Consider the following 17,886-nt stretch of genomic DNA (forward strand, 5'->3'; position numbering starts at 1 on the left):
ATTGTATTTTGTGCCATTCTGCACTAACTCCGAGCAGATCTGAGCATTGCCATTTAGATTCTTGACATGGTTAAATAATGCCTTGTGGTTATCTTTGGAGTCCTTGGCAATTTTTCTTCCAAAGCTCGCCTTGAATGATTTTATGAGGGATCGTAGTTTCATGCTAATACTGATCAGGGATGTCTTCCCTTCGTAGGATTTTACTCTTTTCTGTACTAGTTTCCTCCTTCTATTGTATAGCTTGTTTATGGCAGGAGTCCACCAGACTGGTTTCCTTTTCTTGGAGGAGTGAGTCTTGGTTTTGCTTGGAATGGCATGATCCATGCATTCTTGTAGGTGCCCATAGAATGCATTAGTAAAGAATTTTGCAGCTTGGACAGCGATATCCTTCAGCATGGGGGGCTTTGAAACTTCCCACCTCGGTCTTAAGTAACGTGAAGTTTGCTTTTGAAAAGTTTTTCACGGTTGTTTTCTTGTCCGGGGGTGGGGGCGGAATGTGGATATCCAAAGTGATTTGTTTATGGTCAGGTGTAACCAGCGAGGGGTTGACCTCCGGTGTGGAACACCAGTCGCTCATGTTGGTGATGACCAGGTCCAATATGTTGTCACCTCTGCTGGGAGTGTTGACCAGTTGAACCAGGGCATTTGAGTTTATAAATTCTAGGAAATGTTGGGCAAGGGAGTTAGTACTTGAGTAGTTCTCCCAGTTAATGTCTGGATAATTGAAATCACCCAATATTAGGGTGTTTGATAGGACCTTTTTGTTTCCCAGTGTTTCCAGGAATGCGGAATGGGGGTCCTGGGACATGGTGGGTGATCTGTAGCAAGCTACAATTTGAATTGCAGTTTTGCCCATTGTTAGTTGCACGTGGATGATCTCTGAAGCATCGTGCTATGCCACTAACATGGAAGTGTGGGTATCCTTGATGAATATGGTTACGCCCCCGCCTTTTGTATTTTGGTTTGGGTTCTGTGGCCAAAATGTATGGTATGAGTTGTAGCCTGGTAGTGCTGGGGTGCTCTCTGGAGCCTTAAACCAGGTTTCTGTTACTACACATATATTGATTTTCTCCATACTGAGAGTGCCTCGAGTGCATGCATTTTGAGGTTCAGACTTCTGGCATTGAGTAGCACTACCCTCAGTTTTTTGTTACTTGTGCTATTTACGGTGGTAGGTTTGTCTTTTGAGCCTTGCCTAAAAAAGGCACTATGGGTGTGGCAAGAGCCTTGGCCAGTATATGAAAGCCTAAGGGTGACAGGTGCAAGCTGTCTCTAGTGAAGCAGCGTGGCTTGTCGAGCATGTCATCCCAGGCAGACAGACACTGGATCCCCTTTGAATGACACCAGAAACTTAGCCAATTGTTGAAATTGAAATTTTTTTATTTATACCGTGGTATCATTCTTGGTGAGGGCAGGATGCTACTCAGGGTAACGGTCATACCGGCCTGGGCTATGTAATCAGAGAGCTCTTCCATGTCTTTTTTCATGTAGTCCAGAGAGGTACGGCTCAGGTCATTCACACCAACATGGACAATGACAGAGTCATATTTGTACTTGTTCTATAGTGACTTGAGTGCTTGTGTTATGTGGCGGATCCTGGCGCCCGACAGGCAGCTAACAGTAACCTTCTCCTTATTTAGCCTAGTGAGTGGGACTTAGTGTGCCTGACTGTAGAGTCACCTATCACTAGTATGTTGGGTATGTTATTTTGCCTTAAGGGCTGTGATTGCATGGCACACTGGTTTTGTGAAGTATGTGTTTCATGGTTTGTGTTGGGGGTGTGGAGGTTGCTTGGATGTTTGCTTTGGAGGTTTCTGTTGGTTTTGCAGATTTTTATTTAGAGTCTCCGAGTATGTTTTCATGTATTTATATGTGTTTTTTTCCAGTGCTGCTTTAATGGGTTTATGTGAGGCTGGTGGTGTGATGCAAGTATTTCCCTTCTCCTCTTGACTGTCTGATCCAGTCTTGGATTGAGAGAGCTTAGCCTCCAGTTTGGCTGTATAATTGCATCTCTCGCATGTATTAGTGTTTGGTGGTAGGAAGAGGGGGTTGTCTGTGTACATGAGGCAGTTGTAACATTGCCTCAAAATGCCCAGATTCATCAGTTGGACTGGAGAGTACACCTGAAACTGCCCTTTGGACATGCCCGGATAGGTACAGTGAACTGTTTTACTGGATGGCTGGTAAGGCTGAATAGAGAGCCTTGTCCTTCTGTACAGTACAGGAGGGTCTAGTGCTAGGGTTTATAAGTGCTTGCTATAAGTTTTGAGTAAGTGCCAGGCTGAGAAATGAGTGGCTTGAGTGCTTAAGTTGAAAGTTTAATTGAAGAGGAGACTTTGTGGAGCCGAGAATACTTGTACCCTAGCTAACCGCTGGTGCACAAAACCGGGCAAATACAGTATTTATAGCAGGGAAATGAAAGAGATAGAAATTAGCCCAAAATTGCCAATAAACTACTAATTTCTGGGCTGAAACCACTCCTCCAGGGACAGACAGGCTGCTCAAAGCTCCCGTCTCTCACAGGTAAACAGAGAACTTCCTTCTATCCAAGTAAGGTATGGGCAAACACAGAGATTTGTAACACCGCCCTGATTTCAGCACTAACCTGAAAACTGGACTATACTAGCTTAGAAAGGTGGGAAACAAGTGTGTGTGTATGTGTATGTATGTGTGTGTGTGTGTGTGTGTGTGTGTGTGTGTATATATATATATATATATATATATATATATATATATATATATATATATATATATATATATATATATATATATATTACACTCAAAAAAACACTTTAAATGCACAGAAAAGGATACTTATTGTTATATAACGCAGTTCAGAGTTGTAGTAAATGCGAGTAGTAGTAATAAGGATATTATATTAGGACTCACTCCTGGCTAAACCTCTTTATTTCCTCTTAAGTTTGTTATGCACCCAAATGTGTCTGACCTCCAGGGTGTAGCAGTTTGAATCACACCCCTGCCTGTCAACATTTGCTGATTGCTGAGGTAAATTTGATTCTTTTCTGCATGATATACAGTACATAATCATTTTCCACAAGCACTTTGGTACCCCCAGTTTTAATGCTTTCCCTAGCAACACAGTTTTGTCAGGAGCAGTTATTTCCATTGATATGATTCTGTCTTTACTAATCTAGATTCTGGCTGCTTTCTTATGGCTGATTTGGAGCATACATAGGTGTATCCTCTCAGTTAACAAATCCTGCTATAAAGCACCAGTCCAGGAGCTTATTTGTACTTTCATAAAACTAATGCAATCTGTTCATACCAGTGTCTGTGTTATAGCCGAAAATATGTTTTTTCTGCATGCTCCATCTTCTAACTCTACTATTTTAAATAGTTCTTGTGGAAAATCCTCATGTTCAGCCAGTCCTTCCTTCACTTCAACTACTGACTTCTGCAGCTTCTCATCTGCATAGCTACTTAAAGCTTCTTCTGTTTTTTCAGCCTTTTGTCATTTGACTTTATATATTTTTCCAGTATCTCATTTACCACTAAGTGTATTTGATTTATTTTTCTTCTAAGTTACTGGAAGCATCCCCCAGTACCAAAGGTGAAATTTCAAAATCTTTTTGCTGATCACCTGGAAAAGATTCTTCCAGTCAGAGCTTTTTCTTTTCTAGTTGAGTTTATCTTACTTTTTCCACATTTCTTCTTTGGTGGCATCCATGCAGTGTAATTTGCTGGCCAGTAACTGAAATTTAATTTTACCCAAATTTTGACTTTTACCTGATGTCTATATAGACCCAGCAGTAGAGACTTGACCTGTTCAAGAGCTTTGCTGAGACCACTTGCTCTTCATATGAGGCCTTTCCAGGGAAGGACGTACGATTTTCTAAACTTGACCTAAATTAGCTACATCTAGAATCAGTGATCAGTTTTTGATAGCTTTCTAAACTCGTGTGAACTTTGTGGACTGCACCCAAGTAGGCAGTAATAGGCCACTGCAGATCATAGTCAGGAGTGCTGCAGCTGAATAGGTGGAGCCTTCCTTTGGGAGACTTGCCAGACGGGGCAACACCATGTGACACCAGAGTCTTTATCAGGTAGCGAGGAAGTTTCTTACTTTGTTTTGAGTTGGCAGAGCCTAGAAGAAGAAGAGATACAGGGAGATTATACAGGTCCTTCACAGTGGTGAAGTCTTACTTTGTGATAAAAGTGGTCATTTACAGGTCTTGGTAAGCCTGGCCTCCTCCTTAAACTTTGTGTCCAGAAAGTTGTTCGACAGTTTTGACCACATCATTGTTTGTAGGAATATTAGTGAGTCTACAGCTCTGGCTATAACTGTAGCACAATCAAAAGTAAAAACAAGCTGCATGGAATTTTGCCATTAAAAGTGGTAATGGTTTGGCCATCGTATCAGGGAAGGATGGCACTTTTCATGGCTTAGTTGCTAAGGAGAACTGGAGTTTATACAGAAGAAATATCTAATGCAACAGAGGTGTACACTTGTCTGAAGCCTTGGACCATTGTTTGGTGTCATTGTAGCAAAATACTGTGGTCTCTGAGAGATTGTGAAAGAATTGGCTCAAGGATGTCTGGTGATGGATTCTACCCAGTCAGCAAGAAAGAGCTTTTATAGCATGCTTGCTTTTCTGAAGATGGTAGGAGAAGAGTCAGAGTGGTTCCAAACTGGCAGCATCGCATCCTTGATGACCATAGGGAATCTGTAGAGGTGCTGACCAAAGGGGATCAGTCACCTTCACCCATTATGCTCTTGTAGGTCTCTGGAGAGAGAAAAGAGGTGTGACTGGGGGTAGTCCATATTAGTACTCCTAAGTTTAAAGGTTGCAGCACACAAATCGTCCAGGAGAGCAAGAGGGAGAAGAGCTGTTCCCCTTGTCTATGTCATAAACAGTGGTCTGTTCATCTTAAGATTTCTCATGAGCTTGAGGAGCAGGGAGGGAGTCTAACACATACTCCCAGCTTTTTCATTGCCGTGGTCGGGCAGGCATGCTATAGGTATGTGATGGGTGTCGGGCAATAAAGAGATGGCACGTGTGCTTGGTATAGGGAATTTTTGAGGGACAGAAACCTTCAGCAGGCTTGATGTTGGCATCAGGCTATTTTTCCTAAGGGTGTATCTGTGGCTCAGGTTTTCAAAAAACATCAAACATTTGCTGATACTTGGGTCTTCAGTCCTTTTGCAGGACCCAACCGTACACCTACTGGGCTAGCAGATTTTCTGATCCTGAAGAGAAAGACTGTGGAAGTAGAAATCTCTGTCATGAGTACTCCTGATGAAGTAGCCAGGTGACTCAAGGTTCTCCAGGATTAGACTGGTTGCCCTCATGCTGCAGCTAATCATTTGGTGGTTGGAATGTACTAGCATCCTGCAGTGCACACTTGAAGACAGTATTGGAGGATGCCTCCTTCTTGGCTGTTTATCTAACAAGGAGTATAGGCTTGTCACACACGAGCTCAGCACCTGCATGACCTGGAAGGTTATTTTATTAACAGACTTGTCTTCAGAAGGCTTATGTTTGTGCTGGGTCCTGGGGCTACACCAAGGATTGTCCTGCCCATCTAGATGCTAGAAGCTCTCAACTGTGGCTGTATTGTTAGTGGCAAGGTAGGCTAACAGCTTTGTACCTTCATGTTTACGTAGTGGGTGTAGATTGTAGCAGACTGGCAGAAATAAAGTTTTACTGTTAAAATCATTTTTTATGACGGTGTATTGTGTGACACATTTACAAACAATGTTAATGAAGCTCCGTATGCACTCCATCATGTGATTGAGTTTTGTGATGTTAAGTTGTCAATCTCGCCTTCATTCTTGCTGGATGGGTTCGGAGCCGATCCTCGGCTCCGACTCGGCACTTGCTTTAGCTCGAGAACTCCTTTTACCAGCTCGAGGCAACCCTATATCCCATGATGCAAGGTGGAACTACCTCAGATCTCGTTTGCCGCTTAGCGAAAGAGGTCTCCTTTGCCAGCTGAGGTAAGTTTTTCTTAGTCAAATAAGAAAAAGTGTAGTTAGGGGTTTATTTTTCCCTGTTAGTGTTAGTGTAGTCTGTAATTAGTTACAGCCCACCCTATTCCTATTTTTCAACCTTTTATAAACTTTTATAAGTTTTAATTTTAAGTAGTTTAGTCAGGCCTAGTTCCCTTGGTTATCCCTTCCTGTGTGTTTGTGTAAGGGATTAATTTGTGTGTTTGTGGGGACTGTTTGTGTTCTATCCTCCTAAGGATGTCAAAAGAAGGCAAGGTCTCAGGCTTCAAGAAGTGTGACCAGTGCTGTCAGAAAATGTCTCTGACAGACGGTCACACTTCTTGTGTTTATTGCCTGGGGCCTTTGCACCTGCAGGACTCCTGTGCTTTGTGTCATGCTTTTAGCCAGAGAGTCCTGCAGGAAAGGAGGAATAAACTTATCCTCCGAGGTTTACTTAAACCTGAAGGTTCTCCTCCTAAATCAGGGTCAGGAAAACCTCATAAGCCACCGAAGGCTCAGGCTACAGTGTCCAAGCCTCCTCCGGTGGCTCCGGCTCCATCGGAGCCGATATCGGCTCTGGCTGGAGTCGACACTTCTTCGACTCAAGTAGTGGGTTCGGTGCCGGCTGGCTCCGATACCCTGACTGCTGTGGCCTTGTCGGCTCCTGCTGGAGCCGACATTTTATCCAGCTTCGGGGCCGAGAAATCCTCGGCTCCATCTGGGGTTCAAGGGACTTCGGCTCCGATGGCTTCGACCCGTAAGAGATCCCGGTCCCCCTCTATTTTGAGTATTCACTCGGCTCCGGGATCTCCTCTTTTGTCGGAGTGGAGCCATCGGAGCCGATCTTCGAGATCTTCCAGGCTGTCTGACCACGACTTGGAGAGGGTGGTAAGCAGGCTGTTGAAGTCTCAGGCACTGGCCCAAATGCTCCATAGCCCGTCTCAACAGACTTCGGCTATAGCCCCAATTCTTGAACTTCCTCCTCCGACTCCACACCAGAGTTCGGAGCCGGAGCTTCTTGGGACAGCGACTGTTTCGATGCCAGAGCCGATACATCCTTCGGCTCCGTCGTCCTCGGCTCCGATCTCCTCCTTGAGACCTTCCTTGGAGGGATCCGGTCGTCGGGTTTCCACTGTCTGCTCCGAGGGGGCTAGTGGCATCGGACCCTTGTCCGACCCCGCTCTCCCTCTCGGGGCCTCGGCTTTGGTAAGCTCGGCGCCGACATCGGCCTCAGAGCCTTCTCTCTCTTTGGAGCCGACCATTCCTGTCTCTTCGGAGCGGGTGTGTTCCGGCCTGCCGGGGAGAGGAGCCTTTGAGGTGATGAGGAGTGTCCTGGCCTCTGAGCCCGGTCAACGGTCCATCCCTCTAGCTCCTCCCTCATCAGTGCCTGCAGATGCCTCTTGCCAGCCTCTTGCTCTCAGGCCCAGGGATCCATCGCCCCAGGTTTCCCCACTGGGAATTTCCTCCTCTTCCGAGGTTTCTCCTGACCCTGCAGGGGAACCCCTCGGAAGAGGACGTAAGAGGAAACACACAGACTCCCTGAGTCTACTACATCTGATACCGACTTAGATGAGTCGGAGGGTTCCCCACGGTCCCCTCTGAGGATGTCTCCTTTTCAGACATCCTTGAGCTCCTCAAACAGAGGGGAATTGGCCCTCCATTGACCCCTCCGAGGATGAGTCGGTATACCTGGAGGCTTTGGATCCCGACCCTCCACCTCCTCGGTGTCTCCGCCATTCATCCCACTTATGCAGGTAGTGGCTCGGAAGGCGTGGCGGCTCCAGATTCTGTGGAACCTGTCCCCAGAAGACCATCCAAGTTCATTACGCCCGCCGGATAAACAGTTCCTTTCCAAAGGTGTCTCTGTGGATGCTATGGTGGTGGCGGCCACTAAGAAGGAACTGGCGGATGCTTCAGTACCTGTCCATCCTCCTAACAAGGATTCTAGGACCATGGACAGGTATGGAAAGCGGATGTTTTCTTCAGCGACCTTTGCTATGCTCGCTGAATTACCTTTGTCACTTCACCAGGCTTCAACGAGATATTCTCAAGGAACTGGGTGAAGTAGTCCAGGATCCTTCTGCTGCTGGGGCTCAGGAAAAGATTGCCTCACAGCTTGCTATCCTGAATTCCATATCTAACTCCTCCATGCGGCTCATATCTTATGCGGCCGATGGAGCGAGCAGGGCCGCAGGCACAGGAGTTGCTCTTAGACGCCAAGCCTGGATGCGGCTGTGTAATTTTGCGGACCCCTTTAAGGCGTCCTTCACTAATACCCCCTTTGATGGTTCGGCTTTGTTCGGACCTCAAGTGAAGGATACCTTGACCAGGTGTGAGCAGGACGGTAAAACTCTTTCTGCCGTTGGAGTCCAATTTTCCGCTCCTTCTAGACCATATCCCAAGGGTCAGAAGGGGGGGAAGATGTGGTTCCGTAAAGCCCAAGGAGCTACACGGACACACGTGGTCAGTTTACCGCCCAGAGGCAGAGGGGGTAACAATAATAGACGCCGCCCTAGAGGCAGGGGGGGGTCCTCAGAACCAGGGCAACAGGGAGTCTCTTCCTGAGAAGCCTTTTCAGCATCCCTGAGGTGTTGCCCGACTGTCCACCCTTGGAGGCAGTCGGGGGAAGGATTTCACTGTACCCAGTAGCCTGGCAATCCCTATCCCAAGAGAAGTGGGTACAGTCGATTATATCCGAGGGTTACAAGATCCCTTCGTAAGGTTTCAGACCTCCACAATCCCTTCCAGACATCTCACCCGGTCAAAGGGATTTGGCAAAACAGGAGGTTTCAAAACTCCTAGAAAAAAGAGCCGTCCAGACAGTACCGGCAGACCAAGTAGGATCCGCGTCTACTCAAGATTCTTTTGGTCCCCAAAAGGACGGGAGATTGGAGACCAATATTAGACCTGAGCAATCTGAACAGATTTGTCAAAAGGCAAGATTCGGATGGTCACGCTTCAGTCCATTCTGCCTTTTCTGGGCAAGGACAACTGGATGTGCTCTATAGACCTTCAGGATGCGTACTATCACATAAAGATTCACAGGCTCCAGGAGGTTTCTCCGCCGCTAGGGACCAGTCATTACCAATTCAGAGCCCTGCCCTTTGGCCTCACTTCAGCCCCCAGAGTGTTTACCAAATGCATGGCAGTGGTCACAGCTCACCTGAGACGTCTAGGATTCCAGGTGTTTCCTTATTTGGATGACTGGCTCCTCTCCGCCACCACCAAGTGTCAGCTTCTTCAGTCCAGAGACTACACCCTTCAGCTTTGCAAGAATCTGGGAATTTCAGTAAATTTCGTAAAATCTTCTCTGCTGCCTTGCCAATCTATCACCTTTATAGGCAGAGTTAAATACCGTCAAAATGTTAGCCAGACTAACAGATCAAAGAATTCTGGACATCCAAAATTTGTTCGGCTTCTGTTACAAAGCAACAAGATCAAAGCCAGGTTTGTCCTGAAAGTTCTAGGCCTAATGGCTGCGGCCATTGTTCTTTTACCACTGGCTCGCTTTCACATGCGTCTCCTGCAGTGGATGCTATTCACGCAGTGGTCGTATCACAATCTTCCGATGAGACACGAAATCTTAGTAACACAGTCGCAGGGCTCATCTGGGCTGGTGGATATCTTCCCCTCTTCTTCATCAGGGCCGACCCTTTGTTCCCCTCCTCCAATTGCCACAGTCACCACGGATGCCTCTCTGATCGGGTGGGGGCATTATCAGGGCAGGATGGTCCACGGACGTGGCAACCTATAGAATACCATCTGCACATAAATGTCCTGGAGATGAGAGCAGTGCTTTTAACGTTGCAAGCCCTCGACGACTTTCTTCCCACGGGACTATTGCAGTACAGACGGACAACATGTCCGTGGTCTGGTACATCAACAAACAGGGCGGAACCAGGTCCTATCCCTTATGTCGAGAAGCTCTCAGACTTTGGCAATGGGCGATCTCTTCTCAGCGGTTTCTGATAGCAACGCACATCCCGGCAGGTCCAACCTATTGGCGGACAGGCTAAGCAGATCTATTCTGATGCCTCACGAGTGGTCTCTCAATCAATCTGTAGTGGATCAGATTTTTCTGAAGTGGGGCACTCCTTGTTGCGATCTTTTCGCTACCCCTCAAAACAACAAGTGCCCAGACTATTTCACTCTATTTCCCCTTCCAGGCCAACCCCTGAGAGACTCTCTAACCCAGGATTGGCCTCGGGTACTTCTTTATGCTTTTCCTCCCTTTCCATTGATTCCACAAGTCATTCAGAAAGCCACCGTTTTGAGAGCCAAATTGATCCTCATTGCTCCTTTTTGGCCTCGACAGATTTGGTTTCCGTCTCTGCATCGTCACCTTCTGGTGCAGCTCTGGCATCTGGACCCAGTTCCGGATCTTTTGATCCACCAGTCGGGTCAGCAGCACCGGGCCATTCATTCTCTCAACCTCACTGCTTGGTTGCTCCACTTCCTTCCCTAGCCAGGCTACCAATGATTTCTGACTCAGTCAGAGACATTTTAGTGTCTTCTTTGAAGTCCTCCACTAGGACTATTTATGCTAGCAAGTGGCGACGGTTTTCGATGTGGGCAAACTCCAGAAATATTGATCCTTTTACTGCTCCCGTACATTCTGTTTTAGATTTCCTAGCGGAGGTTTTTCATTCGGGATCCTCGTCATCTACAGTCAAAGTACAACTGGCTGCCATTTCCAAGTATCATGTTGGCTTGCATGACAATAACATCATGTCTCATAGATTATGCAAGGCCTCTTTGAGAGGAGTTTTTCTCCTAAAACCACCTATAAAGCATCCTCCTCCGCAATGGGATCTAAACTTAATGTTAGCATCCTTGATGCTACCTCCTTTCGAACCGTCTGCTTCTTGTTCTTTGAAGTTATTGACGTGGAAAACTATATTTTTACTGGCTGTCACTTCTGCAAGAAGGGTTTCCGAGATTCAGGCTCTCTGTATTCGTTCACCTTATTTGGTTTTTCATAAGGACAGGGTATCGTTAAGAACTAACCCTTCCTTTCTCCCCAAGGTTGTATCTCAAACCAATATTAACCAATCTATAGATTTACCAGTCTTTTTCCCTAACTATTCTGACAGAGCTGAACAGAAATTGCATTTTTTGGATGTCCATCGTCAGCTCAGGTACTACTTGCATAGGACTAAACAAATTAGAAAATCGGACCAATTGTTTGTCTCTTATGCAGAAAACAGGTTAGGTCTTCCAGTTTCTAAAGTGACCTTATCCAGATGGTTGACTTCCACCATTTCCTATGTGTACTCTCTCAGAGGCAAACAACTACCTTCTAAGCCAAAAGCACACTCGACCAGGAGTCTATCCACTTCTGCAGCTTTTCAGGATAGACTTCCTATTGATACCATTTGTGCAGCAGCTACTTGGGCCACGCCTCATACCTTTGTTTCTCATTACAAGTTGGATTTGGCCTCCAGAGATAGGGCCAGTTTTGGTTCCACAGTTCTCAAGAGTCTGTTCCATTGAGCCACCCGGGATACAGGTGCTAGGACGGTCCCATCCAGCAGAATGAAGGCGAGATTGACAACTTAACATTTAGAAGTTATGTACCTACCATAACGTTCCATGTTAGTTGTCTTCTCGCCTTCTTTCTTCGCCCCTCCCTCCTTCCCCTGGCCTGCACAGAACTTGAAGACTTTCTATTAGTTTGTTTCCTCTGGATCTTTGTTATGAGGACTTCTTTTAGGAAACTTTGTTCCTAATTTGGTTAGGATAACCTTTAGCAGGGTAAGTTAGCTGCCAAACGAGATCTGAGGTAGTTCCGCCTTGCATCATGGGATATAGGGTTGCCTCGAGCTGGTAAAAGGAGTTCTCGAGCTAAAGCAAGTGCCGAGTCGGAGCCGAGGATCGGCTCCGAACCCATCCAGCAAGAAAGAAGGCGAGAGAAGACAACTAACATGGAACGTTATGGTAGGTACATAACTTCTAATTTTTAGTTATTGCATTTAGGAAAGACAGTTAGAATTGCTCTAGGCCATGGGCTACAATATTTTCTGAACAAGGAAATGGCTAGTAGTTCCAGATTGATCATATGCAGAAGAGACAACTTGACCAGTTTGAAAGAAAAAAAAACAGAATTTTTTTTTAAATGCATTATGGTTGAAACGAGTAAAATGATGGGCTGCTAAAAGCCAGAGGTTCAAAACACATTTGGCAAAGGTGTTGCAGATGTACAGATTGTTTTTCTCAGATTTTTTTTTCAAGATCACAGTGAATGCATCTTGATTTCAGCTAAGTTTTATTGTTTTGGCAATTGTCCTTCAGAGGCAAAAGAGACTTAAGCGTTTTGACTACAGAAAAGGCTTTAGTCTCCTTTACAGTTGAAGAAATAGGTAGCAAACAGTAAACTCGATAATAAAATAATTTTCAGTGATGCCGCTGCAGTTCAGGTCTTGCAGAGGTGCATATATGTTTTTTGGGTTGGAGTCTGCTGACCTTTGATTTAGATATTTGCAAAAGAAAGTTATAAAAGCTTTTAAGAGTAATAGGTTACCTATTCTGAGTAGTATGATATAGGGAAATCCCTTCTAAATGAGATCTGGCTTTAACATTACTAGGTACACAGTTAAGTTGATGGTGTTACACATGTAATATACACAAGTGTTCATTTACTAAAAGACTATTAAATTTATGAACCTGTGTCTACTCTGAAGTAGTGAAAGTTGAAATAGTTGAGATAGATGCCTGAGCCTGGAAGAGCTTACTTGGGTGCAGGGTATTGCTGCCAGAAGTTATATATTCTTACTCAATAGTAAGATGTTGAATAGATTCCTTTTTGAGGGCAGAGTTTTGGTAAGCTGTTTTTTGTGTTATTAAAAACGGTTTGCTGCACTATTCATGCATGTCTGTTTATTTGATTGTGTTGAACTACATTTCACAGTTGTGTTGATTTGCTTTGTGTGTGAGCAAAAATAGGATAAGGAGAGGCAGATATCGCTAAAAATGAGGCACAAGGGGGAGTAGAGAATTAATAAATACAAAGAAGAAAGGATTGGGGAAGTAAGTAAAATGGTATTTGCATAATATAACAGAGAAGGTACCTTGATGTGAATGTTAAAATGTCCAACAGGCAATATGCAGATTTTTATAACAGCTATGCTTTATTTTCTAATTCTCAGGGTGACCTTGGCTGGATGACCAGAGGTTCTATGGTGGGACCTTTCCAAGAAGCTGCATTTGCTCTCTCCGTTAGCAGCATGGATAAGCCTGTATACACTGACCCTCCAGTCAAGACCAAGTTTGGCTACCATATCATAATGGTGGAAGGAAGAAAATAGATGAAAATACCAATTTCCAGACATGTTCCAAGTTTTCAGATACGGATCGAGAACACAGTTAATGTCTGTGTCAAGTATGCAGCTCTGTTGACACATCACTCAGCAGTCTTGTTTGCTATATATGCAGTATACATATATAAATACATATGTGTGTGTAAATGTGACTACGCGGGTCTTCCCTGAAAGAGGCTTCCAGCCTAGTGGGACTAACCCAGTCAACAAAGGATAAATAAAAAAGAATAAATTATTAAAATATGTGTTGGGCAGTGACATTCATACTTGAGACAGAAGGTGATTAAGATGTCCAGAATCTTGTGTTTTTGTAGTGATGGTATGTGTATAATTCTTTGCTTGTAAATAAACTGTATTTCATATATCGTTTGCAATGTTATTTATTTATTTTTTTTACCTTTACTTTTCCATCCTGCTGATGTCCATCTGAGTAGACAAAAATGAAGTTTATGTACTTCATATTCTGTGATTCAAGTAAATGAGAGTTAAAAAATTATACAGAAAAAGAGCAGTAATATTGCCATATGGAATGCAGGTAAGTTGTGAGTTCACAAAGAAGTACTTGTTGTGAAGGCTTACATTTTAGCAGTGGAAATTTTAAATAGTCTAGTTCCTCCATTCGATACTTAAGTCTTCAAACGGTCAATACCTGCCACCAAATGTTGCAAAACCCATGCCTGCATTGTTTGTTCTACCTGGGAGAGGAGCATAATTAGTACTCCCATGGGTTTCACCAATTCATCCAGGTCACATGTAGAAGCAGAAGGAAAAAACTGTTGGCTTGTCTTGCTATTTGGAAAATAGCAGCATTTTAAACTTCATAAATTTGGAAACTAGAGGAACTGATGCTGCATGAAACTGCAGAACCTTTCCAGAGGTGTGCTGAAAGAGGGAAGTCTTTGATCATCGTCTTCTGATTGCAAGTCCAGTCCAGAAATGGCCCTCTGATCCCAGACTGTTATGAGCCTAGCATGGAGCAACATATAACCATCACAGAGAATGATGCCACAGTATGAGCAAAAGATGATTGATTTTAACAGTTGGCTGGGTTTTTGGTGCCATTCTAAGGGGATCCAGTGTTTGTCAGCATAAGAGGACATGGTTAATAGACCACGTTGCTTTGCCAAGAATGGTCTTCACTTGTCCCCTATAGGCTGTCAAGTACTGGCTAAAACTTTATCCACCCCAATAGTGCATATTTTTAGGCAATGCCAAATTGACAAACCTACCAATATAGGAAAATCAACTCTACCTGAAACATAAGGTGTTACCATTCAATGCCAGGAGCCTTAAAAAAAATACACTCCTTCCAAGACCTCCTCACACTCAAATATAGACATCTGTGCAGTTACTGAGATGGTTTACAGTGGCAGGGTGTATCCCAGAAGTGCAAGCTTTCACTGTCTTCCAAATTTTTAGACCAGTAGCTGCACAGACAACAGCTGAAGGTGGAGGTGTGTCGCTATACATCAATAACAAGCATACCTCTAGGTTGGTCAAAAAGGGTAATGCTCTGGATTTCCTCCATGTGCAGATCACCATAAACAAAATCCTGTACCATTTCCTAGGCAGCTGTAGTCACTCTCTGTCCCAAGAAGTTCATACTGCATACTTGGACCTACTGGATACTCTTTCTATCCAACCGAACACCTTACTTATGGGAGACTTTTAATTACTCTTCTATATTCTGGGAATCCTACATGACCACAGATCTATAGGCACAGAGATTCCTGGAATTCAGAAATACAAACACCCTTAACCAAATAGTGAAAATTCCCATTAGAGGCTCTGTGGCATCCCCTCGTCTGGCAGGGCTGGGTTCTCTCTCTCTCTCTCTCTCTCTCTCTCTCTCTCTCTAGGTCCCCGATACGACTGACACAGCAGTAGAGTTGAGTCCTCAGTTGAGTGGCCAAGACAAGCACTCCACCACTCTCTCTGTGAAACCAGTGCTCTGTCCCTGCCCCAAGTAGCTGACCCACACACTCTTTGAGATTTGATTTACACACACACCTGGGAAAGCTTGGCACAGATTTACTAGCCATGTCCTTCTGCCCAGATTATAAGGTACTTACTGCCACCAGATACTCCTAAGCCCGGCTACTGTAAGGCTGTTACAAGGGTACCCAATTATACCGAGTGAAATTAATACTAATACAAATGGTAGTGTTTGACCAATGCAGTAATCACCAAATAAATATAAGTACTCTCAAAGGTTAAAATATTCTCTAAAGACCAGCCACAATGAAAAGTTAAATATATTCAATAATAAATAAATGAAAATACTAAATATCTATTTACAATAAACACCAGACTTTCAGTCACAGGAAATATTAAAAGGAACCCAGATGGAAAGATCCATACAGTTGCAGAAAAACAGTACTTGACTAATCTTACTATATTTTCATAACTGATGTAAAGAATTACTATTCCCTGGTTACTTACTAAAGCAAGGCAAGATGAAGTGGGTGCGTGATCCTTCTATGTCAGGTTTCAAAAACAGACTGCTGTGAGACTTCTGTCTCATCTGGTATTAAAACTTCATTTTAGTCCTGGATTACAGAATGACATTTCATACATCTGGTCTTCTGACTCTGGTTCACATACTACCCCTTTTCCTAGCAACTGAACCAGAATCTAGTACATGTGTGTCAATAAACAAAACACTACGCTGTAAAAACAAAGAAACGGGTGCTTATAATGTACTTGGGTTGAATAGTGGAGTGAACTAATAAAGCAGTTTTGCATAGGAAAGTTTATTATGAAAAATGTAAATATTGATGTTATGTGATCCTATCTCGCCTACATTCTGACTGATGGGTTCGGAGCCGATCCCTCGGCTCCGACTCGGCACGCTTATGCCAAAGAGCGAAGTCTCTTATTGGCTGAGCTTACTATATCCCAGGATGCACCACTACCAGTCCCCCAGATCTCGTTTGCCGCTAACTAGCAAAGACGTGGTCTCGAGCTGGCTGAGCTAAGTAGTGTTTTTTCACTAACTTTTTCTGTCAGGAATTTGCTATTTCTATAACAAAAAGCTGTTTTAACAGCTACTCTGTACTTTTGTGTGTGACTGAAAATTTTTTTGTGGAAAATTTGTGTGTGATTGGGTGTTTGTTCTGACTACAGGCCCCCTTGATCTGTAGGGCCTTCCCTGTCAGTCAATCCCTTTCAAATCCTTAGGGGTTCTAGGATCCCCTTGAGTTATTTTCTCTTTTGTTATCGGGCTGTCAATCTTAACCGGCAACCGTAAGCTAATCTTTGTAGTGTCAGTCGATTTAGAAAGACAATACAGAATAGTGGGGTTTTTTCTGTGAGAGAGTTACTGAATTGTTGTTATAATGTCTCAGGCTCCTAGGCCTTCGGGCTTTAAGAAGTGCACTAAGTGCAGTTTTAAAATGTCTATCACGGATGACCACTCTCTCTGTGTATATTGTTTGGGCGCCAAACATTTGCAGGAGTCCTGCAGCGTGTGTCACGCTTTTTCCTCGAGGGTCCTCCAAGAGAGGAAAAATAAACTTATTTTGAAAGGCCTTATAAAACCCTCTTTTGAAGAAGCTTTAGCGTCCTCTCCTTCTCCTGCTAAAAAGAAAAGGGCGTCTGCTCCGACCAGTCCGTCGGACCCGACCGCCAAAAGACATAGGCAGGCTTCTCCTTCGGCTCCAAGGACTTCGGAGCCGAGGGCGGAACGATCTGCCTCGATGCCTCCAGTCTCTACTCCTCTGGCTTCGGAGCCGATGGCTGGGGCATTGAGAGGTGGGTCACCTTCATCGGCTCCACTGATCTCGGAGCCGATGAAGGTTGTCCGCTCAGACGCTTCCTCCTCGGCGCCGAAGTCCTCCTCGGCACCGATGGAAACTGGTTTGTGCATTCCTTCGGCGCCGATAGTTATCGAGTCGCCTCGGAGCCGGTCCCCTAGTCCCTTGGGGCCGTTGGAGAGGCCTACTCGAACCCATTCGGTCTCCTCTAGGTCATCGAGGATGTCAGATTCGGACATAGACAGGGTGCTCCAAAGACTGTTCCAGTCCCCAGTCTTTCAAAAATTTGTTTCAGCTCCAACCCAATTGGCTTCGGAACCGATAGCCCATTCCATTGCCATTCCTCCTCCGACCGCTTCGGCTCCGTCGGAGCAGGTGCTGATTGAGCCAGTGGAGATCCTAGGGTCGGCTCCGACCCTTACTCCAACCCCGGCCTTCGGGTCCGAGTTTAGCACGCGGACTTCTTCGGCCGGACCCGGGGGTGACGTTTCGGGACCAATGCTGTCGGTTCCGAGCCTCCCTCTCGGTGCTTCGGCTGCGGGACTTCCGTCTGCTATCATGGCTCCGGGGACCGGACACTCCCAGGATTCTGGGGGTCCGGCTTTCAGAGCTATGAGGAGTGCCTTGGCCAAGTCTTCTTCGGCCATCTCTATGGCTTTACCGGCACCTTCCCTGGGCATGGAGACTGGGTCTTTGGCAGTTCCCCTGTCTCCAGGCAGCGGAGGCCCGGGGCCTGAGGTTACCCCACTGGGGTTCCCCTCCTCCTGAGGGTTCTTCGGAGTTGTCTTGGAGGAGCCCCAAGGAAGAGATCGTGCAAGAGGAAGCACGTGGACTCCCCGAGTCTCTTACATCGGACACTGATCTT

The 17,886-nt window shown here is 45.1% G+C and overlaps 1 protein-coding gene across 1 annotated transcript in view; it reads left to right on the forward strand.

Moving 5' to 3' along the window:
• Positions 1–13,628, forward strand: part of PIN4 (peptidylprolyl cis/trans isomerase, NIMA-interacting 4) — a 111,298-nt gene extending 97,670 nt beyond the window's left edge. Inside the window, exon 4 of the mRNA XM_044057048.1 lies at positions 13,096–13,628. Coding sequence (XP_043912983.1) covers positions 13,096–13,254 — 159 coding nt within the window. The 3' untranslated portion in view covers positions 13,255–13,628. The remainder of the gene's footprint in view (positions 1–13,095) is intronic.
• The last annotated feature ends 4,258 nt before the right edge of the window (positions 13,629–17,886 follow it).

The sequence above is a fragment of the Protopterus annectens genome, chromosome 15.part0, assembly GCF_019279795.1.
Source record: "Protopterus annectens isolate FY-2018-M chromosome 15.part0, PAN1.0, whole genome shotgun sequence".
In the NCBI taxonomy this organism is placed as follows: Eukaryota; Metazoa; Chordata; order Ceratodontiformes; family Protopteridae; genus Protopterus; species Protopterus annectens.